This window comes from Quercus robur, chromosome 3, assembly GCF_932294415.1.
Source record: "Quercus robur chromosome 3, dhQueRobu3.1, whole genome shotgun sequence".
Lineage (NCBI taxonomy): Eukaryota > Viridiplantae > Streptophyta > Magnoliopsida > Fagales > Fagaceae > Quercus > Quercus robur.
Window position 1 is genome coordinate 34,754,072 of NC_065536.1, and position 20,611 is coordinate 34,774,682.

General features: G+C 38.3%; 2 protein-coding genes across 5 annotated transcripts; one reads left to right on the forward strand and one right to left on the reverse strand.

Moving 5' to 3' along the window:
• Nucleotides 1-13,459: 13,459 nt before the first annotated feature.
• Nucleotides 13,460-16,918, reverse strand: LOC126717895 (photosynthetic NDH subunit of lumenal location 3, chloroplastic-like). Of its 4 annotated transcripts, XR_007652776.1 has the most exons (4): nucleotides 16,828-16,918; nucleotides 16,310-16,339; nucleotides 14,381-14,632; nucleotides 13,460-13,765 (listed from the first exon to the last, which is right to left on the reverse strand). XR_007652776.1 is itself a non-coding variant. In XM_050419853.1 (3 exons), exons 2-3 carry the CDS (start codon nucleotides 14,618-14,620, stop codon nucleotides 13,667-13,669), a joined length of 339 nt encoding a protein of 112 aa, XP_050275810.1. In that variant the 5' UTR covers nucleotides 14,621-14,632; nucleotides 16,310-16,469; the 3' UTR covers nucleotides 13,460-13,666. The 4 variants fall into 4 exon arrangements, 3 of the variants coding, with proteins under 3 accessions (XP_050275810.1, XP_050275809.1, XP_050275811.1); XM_050419853.1 differs by lacking the exon at nucleotides 16,828-16,918 and having other exon boundaries at nucleotides 16,310-16,469; XM_050419852.1 differs by lacking the exons at nucleotides 16,310-16,339; nucleotides 16,828-16,918 and adding an exon at nucleotides 14,999-15,108.
• A 977-nt stretch (nucleotides 16,919-17,895) lies between these two features.
• On the forward strand, nucleotides 17,896-19,934 carry LOC126719567 (uncharacterized). Its single transcript, XM_050422098.1, has 3 exons — nucleotides 17,896-18,028; nucleotides 18,913-19,402; nucleotides 19,496-19,934. The coding sequence occupies exons 1-3, from the start codon at nucleotides 17,896-17,898 to the stop codon at nucleotides 19,932-19,934; spliced, it is 1,062 nt and encodes a 353-aa protein (XP_050278055.1).
• Nucleotides 19,935-20,611: the final 677 nt, after the last annotated feature.

The following is a 20,611-nucleotide window of genomic DNA, read 5'->3' on the forward strand; positions in this document are numbered from 1 at the left end:
CCTAAGGATGATCCTATGGTGACTTCGCTTGTTGCAAAGGTTGTCCCTCAGTGTCCATCTTCGCCTACCTCCTTTGTGGAGATAATCATTGACGATGCTCCCAAGCTCAAGTGGAAGGATAAGGTGTCTAAAGGCTCTTTCTGGGACGATGCGGGGGTTGCGGCGTTGAAAGCCCAAGAGGCAATATCAGTTGATGACTTTACACCTCTGGGGGCAAGGTCGTCTCATAAGCTGATGTCTTCTCATGTACAAAAAGTTATGTAGGTATGAACTACAAGTGAAAGCTTTTTTCTTCTTTCTTTGTGTTCTGCCATCTCATGCATCTTTCTTCTTTTTGCAGGTGTTGGGTGAATCCTTGTATATTTCGGGGAAATACTTAGACTATGAGGAGAAGTACGTGAAGGCCACGTCCAAGGTGGAATCTCTTTCTGCTGAGAATGAATCACTCAGAGGTCAGATTACTACTCTTGTTAACAAAGCTCAGAAGGACAAAGATCGTTTGATGGTTTTAGAGAAGAGCATTGACATTGAGAAGGCCTTCTTAAAGCTGAAAGACAAGCAAATTTACAAGGCCCTTTCAAAAGTTAAGAAGGTAGGGATAGAGGCGGTGGAGATGTTCAAGGATTTCGACGAGTACTTAGACAAGTTGTGCGACTACTATGTGGAGGGTTTTGAGCTCTTTAGAAAGTACTTGGCCAAACGTCATCCAGAATTGGAATTTGCCAACCCTAATATGGAAGCTATTGAAAAGGAGGTGTCATCTGATCGTCGGTTTGCGAAGGGGGTTGGAGATGGTGGTGAGATGGATACTGTTGATGAGGCTGTATGCGTTGACCTGTCATCTTCTAGTTTGCCTTAGAAGGATCCGTTCTTTTTTTTTTTTTTTTTTGTAAGATAAAAACACTGTTTATCTTTAGGGCTCGTTGTTTGAGCATGTTTGCTTGTTTTTTTTTTTTTTTTTTTTTTTTTTTCAACGATCTTTTGGATAATTTTCATTTTGGGCTTGCCTGTTTTGAGTTTCTTTCTCCTTGAACATATTTGGTGATCGTGGCCATGTGCCAAACAATTTCCTAACAAAGTTGTACATATTATTAGGTCATGTGTAAATGACAAACTTGTTTTGTATTAACAACTTTATTTTGAATCATGTATGAATGAAGAATTTGTACTAATAACTTTGTTGGATGACGATGTCATTATACGTAAATAGTTTTATTTAGTCATGTATGAGTGACAATCTTATAATGTTTTAATAGCATTATTCTAAGTCATGTATGAATGACAATTTTGTTATGTATAAATAACATTATTCTAAGTCATGTATGAATGACGATTTTGTTATGTATCCATAACATTATTTAAAATCATATGTGAGTGAGGATCTTGTTATGTATTAATAACTTTATTTTTAGTCATGTACGAATGAAGATCTTGTTATGTATTAATAACTTTATGTTAAGTCATGTATGAATGGCGATCTTGTTATGTATTAATAACATGTGTAAATGATGATTTTGTTATGTATTAATAACATTATTCAAAGTCATATGTGAATGATGATCTTGTTATGTATTAATAACTTTAATTTAAGTCATTATGTATTAATAACATTATTCAAAGTCATTATGTATTAATAACTTTACTTTAAGTCATGTATGAATGATGATTTCGTTATGTATTAATAACTTTAATTTAAGTCATGTATGAATGATGATTTCGTTATGTATTAATAACTTTAATTTAAGTCATGTATGAATGACGATTTTGTTATGTATTAATAACATTATTTTAAGTCATGTATGAATGAAGATTTTGTTATGTATTAATAAATTTATTTCATGCATGAGTGGTGTATGTTAATATGTATTGATACTTTTCAACATCATGTATTAATGAAGATTTGGCCAATAGTTCGTAATGTAAGAATCTGGTACATATAATTCTTGAATAGTACGTCTATGTATATTTTATTGATAGAGAGACAAAACATTCCTTCGTCTATGTAAAACAGATAACAATAAAAGGAAGAAAAATAAAAGTAAGTACTATAAACATTTTGGAATACTTGGGGACAGTTCTTACTAGTAGTATCCCTTTAAGCGTTCTATGTTCCATGGACAAGGTAGTTCCTGGCCGTCCAAGGTCTTCAGGTAGTGTGATCCTTCTTTGGAGTGGCAAATGACTTGTTAGGGTCATTCCCATGTTGGACCTAGCTTCCCTTGGGACGAGTCCTTTGTTGCCTGTGAGACCTTCTTAAGGACGAGATCACCTATGTTGAATCTTCTCACCTTCACCTTCTTGTTGTAATATCTGGCCATTGCTCCCATGTATTTTTCCATCCGTTTCGAAGTTTCATCTCTCACCTCGTCGATCAAATCCAAATTATTGTTGAGTTCTTGGTGGTTCCTTTGCTATGCTTTGACCCGGATGTTCGTCAATCCTATCTCCACTAGTATGACAACTTCAGTTCCAAATGTCAGTCTAAATGGTGTTTCTCCTGTTGGCACTCTTGTGGTCGTCCTGTATGCCTATTGAATGTTAGGCATCTCTTCTAGCCATGCCCCCTCAAGCCGAGTTTTGATAATTTTGAGTAGACTTTTGTTTGTCACTTTTGTTTGACCATTAGCATGAGGGTGTCTTGGAGAAGAGTAGTGGTTTTTGATGCCTAAATCTTGGAAAAATTTTCAAAACTTGGGGTTGTCGAATTGCTTCCCATTGTCTGATATGATTACGTTGGAATGCTGAACCTACAAACTACGTTCTTCCATACAAAGCTGGTAATCTTGGCTTCTGTGATCGTCGCTATTGGCTCGGCTTCGACCCACTTCATGAAGTAGTCGATTGCGACAATGAGGAACTTGTACTGCTTCCTTCCTATAGGAAGAGGCCCCATTATGTTGATCCCCCATTGGGTAAAAGGCCACAAAACAGTTATCGGCGTCATTGGCTCACTTGGTCTCATTTGGATGTTCGTGAAGCGTTGGCACTGGTTACATGCTTTGATGAGGTCATATGCATCCTTCTGTAGCGTTGACCAGTAATATCTTGCTCTAAGTATTTTTCCCGCCAAAGATCTCGCTCCTGCGTGGTTGCCACAGACCCTTTCGTGTATCTCTCAAAGTATGTAGTTGGCTTCTTCCTTGTTAACACAACGGAGATAAGGGAGAGAGTATCCTCGCCTGTAAAGGGCGTCATCAATAAGAACGAAATGAGCAGCTTTGATCTGTACCTTTCGTGCTTCCTTCCTGTCTTCTGGGAGTTGACCTTCTTTCAAGTAATGAATGATGAGACTCATCCATTCATTCTATTCTTGTATTTTCATCACCTGCTCTCCCTCTGTGCTAGGCTACCCCCTTGTTTCCAAGCACAACTTTGGAGATATGTCGTGTTTGTTTGACGAGGCTAGACGTGCTAAGAAATCAGCTTCAATATTCTTTGCACGAGGGATTTGCTAGAACTCGACATTGTCAAAGTGTTGTAGGAGTTCTTTGAAGATCTTCAGATACTTTTGCATTCTTTCCTCCTTCGCTTCGTAATCTCCTTTTATCTGGCCAACTACAAGCTGAGAATCGGCTTGGATGATGAGGGTTTTGGCTTCAAGGACTCTTGCAAGACTCAATCCTATTAGAAGTGCTTCATACTCGGCTTCATTGTTGGTTGTTGGAAACTGCAATTTGACCACGTACTTCAAAATTTCTCCTTCAGGTGATATGAGGACCACACTTGCTCTTCCGACCTTCTTGGTGACGGACCCATCTGTTTGGACTGTCCATGTCTCCTTTTAGGGCTCTTTTTCTTCTTAAGGATAAGAGAATTTCGCAATAAAATTAGCAAGGACCTGGGCTTTGATTGCTACCCGAGGTTGATATTCTATGTCGAACTAGCCAAGCTCTATAGCCCATTGGACGAGGCACCCTACTGCGTCTATCTTGTTCATCATCTTTCTTATCGATTGGTCTGTCATGACAACGATGGGATGTACCTGAAAGTGGTGGTGCAGTTTTCTAGATGCAACTACTAGGGAGAAAGTGATCTTTTCTAACCTTAGGTAATTTGCTTCAGCTCCCTGAAATGCTTGGCTAGTGTAGTATACCGGCCTCTGCACATTTTCCTCTTCTCTGATCAGTGCCGAGCTTACTACTGTGTTGGATACTGCCAAATAGAGTTGCAACTTTTCTCTTGTTACTGAAGGGCTTGACAATGGTAGTTGCGTTAGGTACTTGTTTAACTTCGTTAAGGCTTCCTCACATTTGTTTGTCCCTTGAAAGGTCTTCTTTAAGACCTTGAACAAGGGTAGGCACTTGTCTGTCGCTCGAGAGACGAATTTGTTTAACACCGCAACTTTTCCTGTTAAGCTCTGTACTTCCTTGACTGTTTTAGGGAACTTTACCTCCAATATTGCTTTTATCTTATCTAGATTAGCCTCTATGCCCTGTTAAGATACTATGAATCCCAAGAATTTCCCTGATGAGATAGCAAAGACACTTTAAAGGGTTTGTTTCATTTTGTACTCACGTAGTGTGTTGAAGGTTTCCTTCAGGTCATCCAAGTGGTCTGCTTTGTCATTGCTCTTTACCAACATATCATCTATGTACATTTCCACATTTCTTCCTATCTGATGAGAGAACATGCAGTTCACCAACCTCTAGTACGTGGCCCCTACGTTCTTCAATCTGAAAGGCATCACCTTGTAGCAGCATAATCCTTGGCTAGTGATGAATGAGGTCTTTTCTTGATCTTCCTCGTCCATCATGATCTAATTGTAGCTGGAGAAGGCGTCCATTAAGCTTTATAGCTTATGCCCAACAGTTGAATCCACTAGTTGGTCGATCCTGGGTAAGGGGAAGCTGTCCTACAGGCATGCCTTATTGAGATTTGTGAAGTCGACACACATTCTCCATTTGCCGTTGTTCTTATTTACCATCACTACATTGGTTAGCCACTTAGGGTAGAACACTTCCTTTATGAAACCTGCCTCCAGGAGTTTCTCAACCTCCTTTGCTATTGCCTTATTGCGTTCAGGCACAAATATTCTTCGTCTCTGCTACACTGGTCTACACTCTAGATTAACATTGAAACGATGTTGGATAACTCCTTTGTCGATTCCTAGTATACCCTCGTGCTTTCAAGTGAAAACATCCTGGTTCTCTCTCAAGAAGTTTGTTATCTTCATCTTTTCTAAGCTGAAAGTGTTGATCCTATCTTCAAGACTTTGGACAGATCTCCAAGGACGACTTCAACCTCTTGTGGAACTTCTATTGGCTCAGGGACTGGTTCAGGTTCGTCTATCATCCATGTTTGGTTTTCCCCTGATGTTAGGGCAGCTTGATAGTATTCTCTTGCAAGGGCTTGATCTCCCTTGATTTCCCCTATGCCATGGGCTGTAGGGAATTTAACCTTTAGATAATAGGTTGACGTTGCCGCTTTCAACTCGTTGAGCGTTGGTCGTCCAAGGATGACATTGTATGTCGATGGGCAATCCACCACTAGGAAATCAATCTTATGGTTAGCTTAACAATGCCTTTGGGAATAACCCTGTCCCCGGTGGAACTTACCAATGGGGAAGTGAACGATCATAACCTTTCCTTGTTCAGCTTCATTTGTTGGAAGGTTGGCAGATAGATGGTGTTTGCTGAGCTTCCATTGTCTATCAATACCTGATGCATGTTGAACTCTTCCATCTTGAGCATTATAACTAGCGGATCGTCATGGGGCTGTCTAACACCACGAGCGTCCTTCTCGGAAAAGACAATGTTTGGTTCACTGTATCTAGACATTTTTCAAGGTGGGAACCGTAAGTGTACGCTGTTCACTTCTCGGGCATGCGCCTTTTTCAGTGATTTGGAGGATCCTCCTACTACCAATCTTCCTGAGATTATCCTTATTTCTCCTATGGGGGTTTTATTGCCCCCTATCTCTGGCTCCTTTTCCTTCTCGTCCCTCTGTTGTCTTCTGTACGACTCCATTCTTCGTACAAACTTCTGCAATTTTCCTTGACGAATTAAAGTTTCTACTTGGTCCTTCAGATGTTTGCATTTGTCAATGTGATGCCCGTGGTCTTGGTGGAATTTTCCATACTTGCTTTTGTCTCTTACTTTTGTTGGAGTGTGAATAGGTTTAGGTCATTGTGACTGGTTCCTTCGTCTCTTTTTCTTTTAGTCGTCACTCCTTTGGCCATTACTGCATCCTCTACATTCATATATTTCTGGGCCTTGTGAAGTAATTCTGCCACTGTTTTTGGCGGACACTTGGGGATTAAGAAGAAGAAATCTCTTAGTAGCAATTCTACTTGGAAGGTCGTTAGGACTACTGGGTCTTCCACTTCGTCCACCTGCAGCAACTCTTTGTTGAAGCGCGTCACGTATTGTCTCAATGATTCTTCCTTTGCCTGGCGTATGTTGAGAAGATGCCCAGTTGGCTTCTTGTGTCGTTGTCTGCCAATGAAATGACGAACAAAACCTTTGCTAAGTTGATCGAAGTTGGCAATGGTGCCAGAAGGCAGTTTGCCAAACTACACCCTGGCCGTGCCCTTCAGCGTTGTTGGGAAGACCCTGCACATTACTTTGTCTGGGGTCATCTGTAAGAGCATCAAAGTCTTGAACGACTCAATGTGATCCAAGGGATCACTTAAGCCGTCAAAGGATTCCGATTGGGGAAGATGAAACTTCGTTAGGAGTGGACAGTTCAACACTTATGTTGTGAATGGCAAATCCGTCCTTTAGATCATTCCATCCAAGTTCTCCACGGCTCTGTCTTTTACCACATTCTTGAGTTCGTCCATCTCCCTCATCATGTTACGAAGCTCGTTCTCCATTCTGGATGAGTTTTTTTTTCTGGCGTTCTCGTCCTTCTGTTTGCCTGGCTATCCGATCCTTCCTCATTATGGTTTCCTTCAATCCTCTGACGCTCTTCTTCATTCTAGTTCTCTAGGATCCGCTGTCGTTCCTCATTCTAGGATTCAACGACTCTCCTCAATTCTTCATTCTGACGAGTCACTTCTTCCAAGGTGGCTGTCAAAGCTTGGATTTGCTGTGCAACTTGTTCATAATCTATCTCATGATACGAGGTTCTCTTTTGTCACTTAGGGAAGATGGCTTTGAATGATCAATATTCCCCACAGACGGCGCCAAACTGATGATGCAAAAAATCACCAAGTTGAGGACCTCATCTCATTGGATGGATGATCCTGTGATGGGTCGTGTCTTCGGTCCAAGCCTGTAAGAAAGCTTGAGAAAGAAGTGTGATACAATGATGTGGTGTTTGCCAAAAACACTCTGATGCATAAGTCAGAAAGGAAGAGAAATGGTTCAAAGAGCAAAAATGACTTGGAATGGTTTTTGGGTCAGTATTTGTGTGTACCTTTGGATTATGTTGTCCCCTTCTTTTATAGTTGTCTTCCCATCTTTATGAATAATGAATTCTAGCATTTATGGGCAATGACTATTTTGTCATGAATGGGAGCTCTTGAAGTACATAGCTATCTTGTTACCGTTGCTCTGTCCATTACTTTTTATCATCGATGCACGCAATAAATGCGTAACGCTTGCCCAGATCATCATAGACATGGAGTAACGATCCCGTGTTATTTTCGGCTCATCAAGGTGTATCCTGGGGTATTTAATTTATAAGGAATGTGCTGAGGGTAATTGGACACCTATGAAGGCATCTCGTCTAAATGTTGGTGTATCTTATCTATTCTTTGCGAATGATTTAATCCTTTTTTCAAGGCGAATGAAGAGAGCAATGAAGCCAGCAAAAAGGTGATGGATATATTCTATCAAGAGTCTGGGTAGAAAGTAAGTTCTAATAAATCTCATGTCTACCTTTCCCCTAATGTAAAGGCTGAGATGAAAATTAAGGTGTTTGAGGAGCTAGGTATTCAGGTCACTTCAACCATTGGAAAGTATCTTGGGTTTCCTCTTAAACATAAAGTGGAAACCAGGAATCAATTTAATTTTATTAATGAGAAATTTACCTGTAAAACTCTCTAGATGGAAGTCCAAATTCCTCTCCTTTGCGAGTAGGACCACTCTATGCAATCTGTGTTGTCAGTTATCCCCAACATATTATGTAAGGTGCAACTTTTCCAGTGAACCTTTGTGATGAGTTAGATAAAATAAGCATGATTTATTATAGGGTTCCTAAGAAGAGAAGAGGAAAATGCATCTTGTTGGATGGAATAAAATTGTGAAACCCAAAGATGAGGGAGGCTTGGGTATCCAAGTAGGGAGAGCAAAAAACATTTACCTATTATAAAAACCTATGAAGCACGGGTGTGTTTCCAGATTTGGGTACGGGTGCGGGTGCGGGTGCGTGTGCGGGACTTGGCAATTTTTGAAAAAGTATGGTGCAGGTGTGGTGATTAAAAAATTATTAAAAATATTTTTATTTATATTTTCTATATATTTTTACTATTAAAATATTCTTAAAAAACACATTACTATGGCCTTGGTTCACAAAACAAAGAAAGAAGAAGGCAAGAAACACAAAACAAAAAAGAAAACACAAAAGAAGTAACGAATATTCAGAATAAAATTGAGGAAGGATAGATTTAGGATGTTTAGGCCTCATTCAAAGCCGATTTCGACTGTTCCAACATGATTCAAGGTTGATTTTAGCCGCCAGCCGATATGATCTGATTCGGCTGATACGACTCAATTCTGGCAAAATCAGCCCAATTCGGCGCAAATTGAAGCTGATTCATCGCGAATCGGAGCCGAGTTGGCGCAAATCTTATATAAAAAAAAAACACTCAGACGTAGCACCAACGCACAAGCAACAGTGTTAGTTGTCGCACCCCGCATCGAGCCATGTCGGACTCCAGTGCAGCACCCTCCTAGCCGCGTCGGTGCTTCCTAGATAGAAACTGAATTGGAGAATTCATCAGGAGAAATTATGAGCAAAGGTTATTACAAAAAAGTAGTGTTCTCAGTCTAGGATGAATTCTAAAGATCCAGATAACTTTCCCTGCTCTCCTACCTGGTCTTCCTTTAGGCTTGGATTCCCCACCTTCACTAAGGGTGCTTGCTGGGGAGTGGAAATGGTTCTAATTTGAATGTCTGGTCAGATAAATGGGCAAAAGGAAATTCCTTAAGGGAGCTCAGTGAAGGACCTCTAACCCTAGAAGAAGCCTCTCAATTTGTTATTGATATTTTCTTTAAGAATGGTAGGGGATGGGAAGCTCTTTCATTTGAGCTACTTGAGGACATCAAAGGAAATATTAAAGCTATCCCAATCCAATTATACGGGAACATGAAGGACTCTCATTTGTAAACACTTTAGAGATTGAAATTTTAACACTACTTGGGCCAATCTTGTGGCTGTAAATGAGTCTGTTGCCACATCTCTTCTTCAAGGACAGTGGATATGGAAGTTAGATACTCTCCCTAAGATATCCAGTTTCCTTTGTTTATGTCATCATAATAGTGTTAGAGTAAAAGAAATTATAGCCCGCTAGGGGAATTGATTGCCTGGCTACTTGCCCCTTTATGTAACAGTCACAATGGGTCTATCATTTATAGGTTATGGGATTGTAGTTTTGCATTAGAGTTCTAGAACAAGATTTACATTCCTGGTTCCCTTAATCATTTGGATTTGTTTTATTAACTTGGCTGAAGGCCAACTGTATGTCCAGCCACTTTGTACATCCCAACAGTACCCCTTGGAACATGTTGTTCACCTTCACAGTTTGGTCCTTATGGACACACAAAAACATGGTTGTTTTTCAGAATACTACTTTGAATCCTAACCTTCACGTTTTATGTGCCAATAAAGCTCAATCATTTGAATGGGATTTATTAACTTGGTTGAAGGCCAACTGTATGTCTAGCCACTTTGTGCATCCAAGCACTACCCCTTGGAATATGTTGTTCACCTTTGCGGTTTGGTCCTTGTGGATGCACATAAACATGGTCGTTTCTTAGAACACTACCTTGAATCCTAACATTTGTGTTTTATGTGCCAATAAAGCTCTTGGGTACTTCTTCTATGCTATGAAGCATGGGTGCGTTTTCGGATTTGGGTGCGGGTGCGGCGATTAAAAAATTATTAAAAATATTTTTATTTATATTTTCTATATATTTTTACTATTAAAATATTCTTAAAAAACACATTATATGTCCTTGGTTCACAAAACAAAGAAAGAAGAAGGCAAGAAACACAAACAAAACACAAAACAAAAAAGAAAACACAAAAGAAGTAACAAATATTCAAAATAAAATTGAGGAAGTACAGATTTAGGATGTTTGGGCCTCATTCAAAGCCGATTTCAGTTGTTCAGGTAGGATTCAAGGCTAATTTCGACCTGTTTTGGCCATTTTGGTCAGTTTCGGCTGCCGACCGATACAATCCGATTCTAGCTGAATCAGCCTGATTTTGGCCGAATCGGCCCAATTTGGTGCAAATCAGAGCCAAGTCGACGCAAATCCATATAAAAAAATTTAAAAAAAAAAAACCTCAAATGCAGCACCGACGAGCGGGCAGCGATGTCGCTGCATCAAACGCGGTTGTGACGCCCATTTTGCCGCATCCACGCATCATAGCTTCTATGTAAGGAAAGTCCTGTATGCTAAAGGAGAAAGTTTCAATCCCAGTTTTCTGGAATAAGCCTACTACTAGATGGAGTAAGTTGAATACTGATGGTGCTTCTTTGGATAATCCAGGGAAAGAAGGTGGTGGGGGTTTAGTGAGGGACTCCTTTGGTAATTGGATTAAGGAGTTTTCTAGTTTTGGGTCCTTCATGACGGTCTGATGCTTCCTCTTCAACTGGGTTTTAGCTGTCTAGAAGTATAACTTGATGCAAAAATTGTTGTTGACCTAATCAATTATGCATCAGATACTAATCTGGTTCTCTCTTGAATGATTGCATGTCCTTGCTCACCAGGCTTCAACAAGTCAGAGTGAGCCATGCCTATCGGGAAGCGGATAAATTTGTTGATATTCTCGCCAAGAGGGGTTGTTGGATTTTTATTTTATTTTTCTTAATTCCCTCCCACCCCCCCAATTGTTGAACTCTCTAGCACTTTAAGTTCAGATGCTTCGGTCTGTACTATTATCGACTTTTTGCTGCTATTTTGCCTAGATTGGCTTAGTTGGTTTCTTAATGAATTCTCCTTTTAACCCACAAAAAAAAAAAAAAAAAAAGGATATATCTAACGGCTATTCTAATATGGTTATATGTTATAAAATATCAATTAAAAAAAATTAAACATTTAAGAAATGAATATTTCTCCCACTTTTGGAAGGAATGGAGTGGAATGGGCTTTTCATCGTGGTCATTCCATTCCTTCCTTCCAATCTCTCAAACTGAGCAATGGATGAAATATTCTCCAATTTTTTTTTTTTTTTAAATTAATCTATTCCATTCATTTGCCCTCCCAAAAGAATTGTTAGAACTATCTTCAATACAATAGTTGTGGGTTCTAATTAGCTCAACTGGTAAAGTTTCTTATAGTTGAATAAGAGATCTGGGGTTCAATCTCCATCTATACTAAAAGCTGATTGATGTTAGGCTATATTAGCCAAACCTTAAAATTAGAAAATATTTCTAAGTGGATTAATTTTTTAAAATATGCTTGATGCGAGAGGGTCAAAATCTTGTTTCGAAGACAATATTATCATTCTCCAATTTTTTCAAATCAAATACTATTCTTACAAATTGTTAAAATTACACATTATTTTCTCAAAAGCCTCCAAGAATATTATAGAAGTTTAGATTTGAGGAGTGACAAGACACTTTATTTTCATTCAATTGAATCCTTTAGGTTTCAAATTTATTCAATTCAAGTCTTCTATCCAATTTTGTTAAAAAAAGTGCCATTAAAATTGTTATTTTCACATGAAAAAATCTATGAAATTAATAAAAATATTTTATAGATTTTTTATGTGATAATCTTTTTCCAAAAAATATTTTTTTCATTAGTTAATTGCATATTTAATGAATTTTTTTAACGGAGTTGGACAAAAGGTCTAAATTGAATAAATAAATTTGAAACTTAGGAGACTTAATTGAATGAAAGTAAAATTAAAATATTAAAATGAATTTCAGTCAATCTTAGAAAGTGCAATTTGCATTTTAGACAAAAAAATTACTAAGCTCCTAGAAGAGTAAAAAAAGAAAAAAAAAATTTAGTGTGGACATCTTGCTTTGAGATCTTCTCTTATTTTTTTGATGAACATAAAATTTAATTAACAAACACAAAGAAGCAGAGACTAATCAGCAAATACAACATAGAGTTGTTCTGAATTAATTACATCCATAAAAGGGCTAGGAGCATAACTCTAAACAAAACAACCAGACAAATTTTTCTTATGGCACCAAGAAGCTAGAACATGGGCTGCTTTGTTTGATTATCTTGGACTTCACCTAAAATCAAATTGTTGGCCACAAGATGCCCAAAAAAGAGTATCGGCAGATATGATTGAGATTCTCCAAGGCACGGCATCAGTAGAGTCTTTGAGAGCTTCAATGCAAGTTTTGGCATCACTCTCAACCACTACATTCTCAAAACCTTGTTCCACTACTAAACAAGTCGCCAAATTTATGGTCTCAACCTTTGCTTGGAGAAGGAGGTTGGTTTCCACTTGTTAAAAAAAAAGGAGAAAATCAACCCCTCCCCCCCCCCCCCCCTCCAATCTCTAGCCACAATGGCAATAAAAGAATAGTCCATCCCCACTGCCGCATTACAATTTATCTTCACAGCTCCTTGCTCACCTATTTAAGAAAGAAACAATTGGTCTAAGGGGCACTAGGGGACATCAGTGAGCACTAGGGGTGTTCGCGGTGCAGTACAGTTTTGGGTTATTTTTATCACCGCACTTTGCTGTGCGGTTTAGATAAAATCATAACTACACCGTAACTTATTTTTGCAATCACATGTGCAATGTGGTTTAGGGTTTAGCCAAAACCATAACCGCACCGCACCTCATTTTTGCAATCACATGTGCGGTACAGTGTATAAGATGCGGTTTGAATGATTTGAAGTCGGTATATATTTCAAATTTTAAACTATTGAGCTAATTTTTCTTTATTTTGGCTTGACTTTCTTAGTCAACACTTGCTAGGGTTACCAAACTTTTTTTTTTTTTTGAAAACTAGGGTTATTAAACTATTAATAATATATATAATATTAAAAATAAATAAATATATTAATATATAGAGAGGGTGCAATGCAGTGCAGTGCGGTTTTCTTTTTATAAAACTGCACTGCACTATGCGGTGCGGTGCATAATACAGTGCATATGCCATTTTGCGGGCGGTTTTGGTACAGTTTTTGGGGTTTGGTGAACACCCCTAGTGAGCACTAGGGAGATCTTCTCATATGTGTATTGTATTATATATATTAAATCGAAATTCAAAAATGATTACCACTTTTTTTTTTTTTTTGTTGAGAAAAATTACCACTGAGAGACGTTTGGAAAAGAATACCAATTAACTCTAAAATCAATCTCTAAACACCAAGCTTATATGATTGAACCATCATCGGTCAGTAATCCTTTGATTTTGAAAATATGATGGTTGCAGTCAATAAAAACCATTTACAGCTAAAGTAAAGACGTCTTAGGATGTTGGTGTGTATACAACCAAAGCAAATATGTACAAGTTGATAAGTGTCTATGACATTGGGAGATCAATGTAATCATCAATAAGGCTTGAAGCTCATATTTCTCAAGGCATCTGAGCCATCACTTCCTGTAAGATTACTGCAGCCTCATTGTATCGATCTTGGGTCAAGGGAACACTTCGACTTTTTACTGCATGATCTAACTGCAAAGGTGTAAAACATTGTGTCAACCAACTAAAAGATAGGAAAGCATAGAAAATTTTATCATGGAAAATAAAAAAAGATCCTATTCAGGGGAAGTACACAAGTAGTGTATGAAACAACCTTATCATTAATAGTAATGCAAAATTCTATAAAGAGACTTGTAGATAGTGTATTACTTGGTCTCCTTTACAAGGAGAATTAGGGTTCAAATCCTCCTTCCCCACTTGTTGTAATAATTGAATTATCAAAATATTGACGCACTTTTCTACAGTACCACTATACAATTGATGCACCCACTAAAGATGGCTTAAAAGCTTGAATCAATCCACCAGAAGGAGTTAGGCAATATATCTATATATGATTCTTCATTTTATCTTTCATGATTTTAAGCAGTAATGTGGATCCTAAATTAGGCCAAAGAGGATCATTTTTCTGATATCTAGGTATCCTAAATAATGTGTATTTTGGTGCTAGTTTTCCTACACTAACTTCAAGCGAATGGTTTTTTTTTTTTTTTTTAAATCTCAAACCTTTTTCATCTACCAACCATTTCCTTAGTGTAATATAGGAGTGGAATGAAGTTAACACAACATAGATAAGAACAATATCATTACCTCTTCAATGGAACAAAATAATTTGTTTGCAAGTTCTGTCAGAGGCTTCTTCTGATCCCTTGGAGCACTAGAAATCATCCTGTTGAAATCACAATACAAGAATGTAGATTTGAGGCGTAGATCATTTCCCATCAAATCCCATGAGTCATCATCATCCACAAGATCACCGCCAATTGACAGTAAATCACAGGCACACTTCTTAATCCGGTGGGCACTTCCCCTCAATTCAACATCTACCATTTTTACTAAGGCCTACAGACAGTATGACAAAAGGAGAATTAATAACAAATTCAAGCACACAGCAAGGTAACAGTCTACTAGGCCACCAAAAGTTGAAAAGGTTGGATAGAAGACGTTTATCTCATTTCACAAGAAAAGCATACACTGATCAAAACCTTTGGAATTACGAAAAGCTAAATAGGTAAAGGTATAATGCCAAAAAAATAATGCTTAAAAGCATCTTGACAAGAACACAAAATCTTCTTCCAAACCCGGATTTTAAAGAAATAATTAATATTATACGCATATCAATAAAATATTCAGAGTTTAGAAGTTAAAAAATTCTTACAAAAGTATCTTACAAAACAAATACTAAAACATTTGATCATCAACCACAACCATTTATTAGATGTGAGTTTCTCTTGATTCTTTTAGGTAGTCAACAATCCAAATGGGATGGTACCCAAAAGAGAAAAAATGATCCAGATCTCAGACCTCAGCAATGACCTGAATTATTTGGCCAGCCTGATAAGGACAAAAGAATGTGACTAGGAAATGCACAAAAAAATATCTCTTTTTTAGTACATGAAAATTTATGTTTTTTTGGGCTAATATACACCATAAATATTCTTTTCTTGTGACATGCTGGCAGTTCATATAATGAAATATTAAAAAAAAAAAAAAATCCCACCAAATAGAAAGGTACTTTTACATTTTCCTACTTTATATTTTAATTGTGTGCTTCTTTCACCACTGTTCTGTCTACGCAGATAGATTCATCCTTTTCATTATAACAGCAAGCCTTATTTTAATAGTACCTAGTCTGCCATTAATTTCTAGCCACAAATAATCAATTACAAACACCAGGATCCCAACTTCCAAAACGACCTCCTCAGTTCAAGGATTAAAAAAAGGAGGAAAAGTATAATAAAGGACTAATGGCCAAAAAAATATGAACATATAAATGCCAAAGTTTCATCAATGATCATAATAATAACAACATGCACATGTTGTTGAAAAAAGTATATACATATTTAAATTCTGGATCACAGAGATATTTCCTTCATTAGTACCTTAGCTCAAAAAAAAAAAAAAGGCATCTACAGGAGTATTCATTAGCCAAATTAAAGTCCTTTTACCCTATTGCTCTTCTTTTTGTTATCTTTTTACTCTGTTTGGTTCCTCTAAAGCAAACCAAAGGAAAATTGTCAAAGGTGTTTATTACTGGAAGTAATTTTTTAAACCATTCAAATAATTTTCCATCGGATTGTGGACTTAACAATGCTTAAGCCTTTTTTTTTTTTTTTTTTTTTTTTTAAGAGAGGTTTCTGTTCTCTCTTATTAAGTTGTTTGATCAAAGCCTAAATAACAACAAAAGCAAAAGCATACCCAAAAAAAAAAAAAATCCATTTTTTCTCCAAGTAAGACTCTCTTTGAAAATTCTAGAAGATGAACACTCACACAAACAAAACCCATGAGAAAAATAAACTAAATTACTTTCTGAAATATCAAGACTTGATCAAAATTCAATATTATCGAAGTAAAAAAGAAAGAATGTAGAAAATAGCATACGTTAGACCAAAGCCCAGAAAAGATGGATAAATAAATTTAGTGTTAAGAAATAAAGGAGCATTCAAAGAAGAGACAGCCAAGAAAACAAAAAATATATACTAAAAAAGAAAAAGAAAAACAGAGACAGAGAGGACTAACCTTGATAAGGTTCTTCAATTATCCGTACACCTAAAGAGAAAAGAGAGTCACTGGTTAAATGCTTATATTGATTATAGACTTGAAATGATACAAGTACCCTGAATTATCGGGGTTTATTTACACGATCTTCACCCAAACTATTATACCCAAAAAAATAAAACGAAAATATTCCATTTAAAGTAGTATTTTTGTTTTATTTTGACATATTGTAAGAGGTTTAGTTTAGTTTAAATAGGTTTATTCAGCCAAAAAAAAAAAAAAAAAGAGTTTTATGAATTAAAGGTAACGCAAAATAAGAACCCGTAAAATTCTCTTGTTACAATGCTTTTACCGATTTTTACTCTGTATGTATGTTTGTTTGTTATAAGAAATAAGAGAGAGAGGGGAATATGCATGTGTGTGTTGTGGCTTTGTGGTGTTAAATTCTGTTGTTTTAGTTTCATTTGGGTGACAATGAATTATGAATGAAGGAGTCACACTCATAAAATGCAAATAGGGAGAGGCCAAAGGAATAATACCTCTAATTTGCTGATGGTTAGGATTTATGGGAATATTAAAAGAGAGAGAGAGAGAGAGAGAGAATAGGTTGGGTGGGACAGCTTTGTTGGCAATTTTGTTGCGACGGAGAATGGATATACATAAATATGATCTGAGTTGATAGTGGCTGAAGCGGTGACCCACTTTCGCTCTCTTCTCGAAAACTACTTCTTTGTCCGATTACGAGTTTGAGTTTTTGCGACGCTTCGCCACAATCCTAAACGTGGTCCTTAGTCCTTACTCGTTTACTCTCTCTACTAGTTGCTACTAGTTGTGATAGGAAAACAGGAATTGTCACAATTATAAATAAGGATCTAGTGAAAATCTGGTGATATTTTATTGTGTTTTTAGTTTAGTTTAAAAAGAAAAAGAAAACTAAAATAAAAATAGCACCTTTTAAGTTTGATTGAATTCATTGCATAATTTTTCCTTTACTCGTGTTGTTATTTAGAGGATTGAAATAAATTTAAGATTTAAATAGTGTAATTTACGTTTTAGCTATAAAAAAATATTCATTACAACTCACCAAAACCACAAGTCTTATAATTTTTATATTAAAAAGAAGGTATACTTTAGCATTATTTATTGGTAAGTAATTTTAATTCATAGTGGAGAATATAGTATTTGAAGTGGGTTAATTGCAAAATTTATCCTAAATTATAGGTATTTGTATTTTGTATTCCTAAATTCTGAAAGCTTGTATCATCGCCTCAATAGAAATTGATAGGGGAGCAGAAAATTAGTCTAACTCTGGTTCGTCCAAATGTGTCGTCCAGATCCAATTAAGCAAGTTCAACCTGGAATCACCCCAGAAGAAGTAAAAGTGTTTATGGACAATAATACTACTCTTGATCAGTGAAGTCTCCCATGGACGATAAAGTCGTCCATGATGAAGGTCGTCCATGGACGACCTTCAGATGTCCATGGACGACCAAACAGTCCTCCACCAGACGGACGACTACGCAGCACTTAGAACTTTTGACTCTCTGTAGCGGTTACTAAACCCGCAACTATCTCGACGAATCCATCAAATAAGTTAACTTCCGTTAATGGTTACAATTTTAGTAGCCGTTGAGGAAGTTAACTCCGGACTCGTTGGCTTCCACAAATCCTGGGGAGGTTATTGGACAAATAACCGTCCCCAGGGTCCCTATATAAAGGATCGGTCTGAACCCGACAAAGGTAAGAATTTCTCTGAGACAGTACTCCCAAATACTTGGAACTCCCTTCTCTGCGAGACTAACTTCTTCATCGGAGAGGGTTTGGTCGGTATTCTCCAGTCTCCTCTTTGACTGTTTGTTTCTTGTAGGCCTTCCACCACTTCAGTAGCCCACCAAAACCAGATCATCCACCTTACTGATTCGGAGCGATATCAGTTGACGTCGTCTGTGGAAAAGAGATTGTTTTGCAACTTTCTTTTCTGCGACAAAAGGTTAGGATGGTCAGGACCAGGTCGAGGGCTACGAGCCCAAGCCGTCAAGAAAGCAGAGGCGCTTCAAGTGATCCCCAACGCGACCGCCAATCCGCATCAGTCATGCAGACGTCGTCTGTTCAGCATGTGCAATCTATGACGACTGCAATGGCGGAGTTGACTCGCCAAAACCAAGAGTTAAGAATGGAGATCAATTAGAGAAGATAGACACGTGAAGAACGTGAAGGACAAACACAAGGTCATGGCGATAGAGAAAATCCTGAGATTGGAAGTCAGTTAAGAGGCACCACTTCACGGACGGTACCACACTTGAAAGAAGAAATGGACCAAATGAAGAGAGTCATGGAGGAAATGAAAGAGAATATGAAGAGGACGAATCCTATAGAAGATTTGGTCCATAGAACCGACTCTTCCTTTACGGCTTCCATCAACGGTCATCCTCTACCATCAAAAATCAAACTGCCTTCCCTGGATTCGTACGACGGAACGCGTGACCCGTTCGACCACATTGCTACTTTCAAGACAACTATGCACCTTCAAGGGGTCCTTGATGAAATCATGTGTAGAGCCTTCCTTACCACCCTTAAAGGCCCGGCGCGAGTTTAGCTCAGCAAAATACCTCCAAGTTCTGTAGGTTCTTTCGAAGAGTTAAGCAAACTGTTTGTTAACAACTTCATCGGGGGACAAAGACACAAGCGTTCTTCGTCTAGCTTGCTGACCATAGAGCAAGGGGAGAACGAAAGTCTGCGGTCATTCATCACTCGCATCAACAGAGAAGCCCTTAGTGTGGACGAGGTGGACGACAAGCTTCTACTGGCAGCCTTCCACAACGGGATTAATTCTGATTTATTTGTCCACAAGCTATATGAGAAGGAGCCTCAAACTATGGCTGAGCTTGTCCATTCGGCTCAGAACTTCATGAATGCAGAAGATGCGATCATAGCCAAGAAGAGGAAAAGAGCTAAAAGGATGGAAGCGCATCCAGCACGCCATTCAGAACAAGGCCCTCGTCCAAAGAAGGGACGGACGGAAGATAAGAAGGAACGAGATAGCAAGAAGACGGGTCCTTTAGGAAGAAGCCAGAACTATACGCCCCTGAATGCTCCACTCGATCAAGTGCTCATGTAAATCAAAGACGACCCTTCCCTAAAATAGCCAGAGAAGATGAAGGGAGATCCCAATAAGCGCAATAAGAATAAATATTGTCGCTTCCACAGGGACCATGGGCATGACACGGATGAATATTATGACCTGAAGCAGCAGATTGAGAATCTTATTAGACAAGGAAAGCTGAGGCACTTCGTTGGAAGGGATCATAGAGATGAGAAGTTGAAAGGAAAAATGGAGGAATCGTCCCAGCCCCCACTAGGAGAGATAAGGATTATCGTTGGAGGAAACTTGATGGGGCAATCTTCCAAGTCGAAGAAGACATATCTCAAAGTGGTGCAAAACGTCCAGCTCTCTGGACGATCACCAAGGACGAGATCAAGGGACGAGCCGGCCATTTCCTTCACCAACAAAGATGTAGAGAGGATCCATCACCCGCATGACGATGCGATTGTCATTACTCTGCTTATTGCGGATTATACGACCAGGAGAGTGTTAGTTGACAATGGAAGCTCAACAAACATATTGTACTACCCTGCCTTCCAATAGATGAGGCTTGGGCGGGATCAACTTCGTCCAGTTTGCTCACCACTGATAGGGTTCGGAGGAATGAAGGTATAGCCCGTAGGCACCATTACATTACCAGTAGTGGTAGGGTCATACCCACAGCAGATAACTAGGGAAGTCAATTTCCTTGTGGTGGACTATTCGTCTTCATACAATGCCATTATTGGAAGACCAACTCTGAACAGTTGGAAGGCGATAATATCTACCTACCATCTATTAGTCAAATTCCCTACGGAGTACAGGATAGGGCAAGCACAAGGAGATCAGTTGGCAGCTAGAGAATGCTACTTAGCCATGATGGCTCTGGACGAATAGGTGCAGACAATGAGCATCGAGGAAAGAAGGGTTATTGCAGAGCCCACAGAGGTATTGGAAGATGTTCTTTTGCAAGAAGATGATCCCGAGAAATTCACCAGAATTGGAACATGTATGAAGGAGAAGGCAAGAAAAGACCTCATCCAGTTCCTGAGAAAGAGTATTGACGTTTTTGCATGGAGTCATGACGACATGCCAAGAATCGACCCAAGTGTGATCACTCATCGATTGAATGTGTACCCCTTTTTTAAGCTTGTTCGTCAGAAGAAGAGGGTATTCGCTCCCGAGCGGGATAAGGCGATCAAGGAAGAGGTTCAGAAACTGACCACGGCACGGTTCATTAA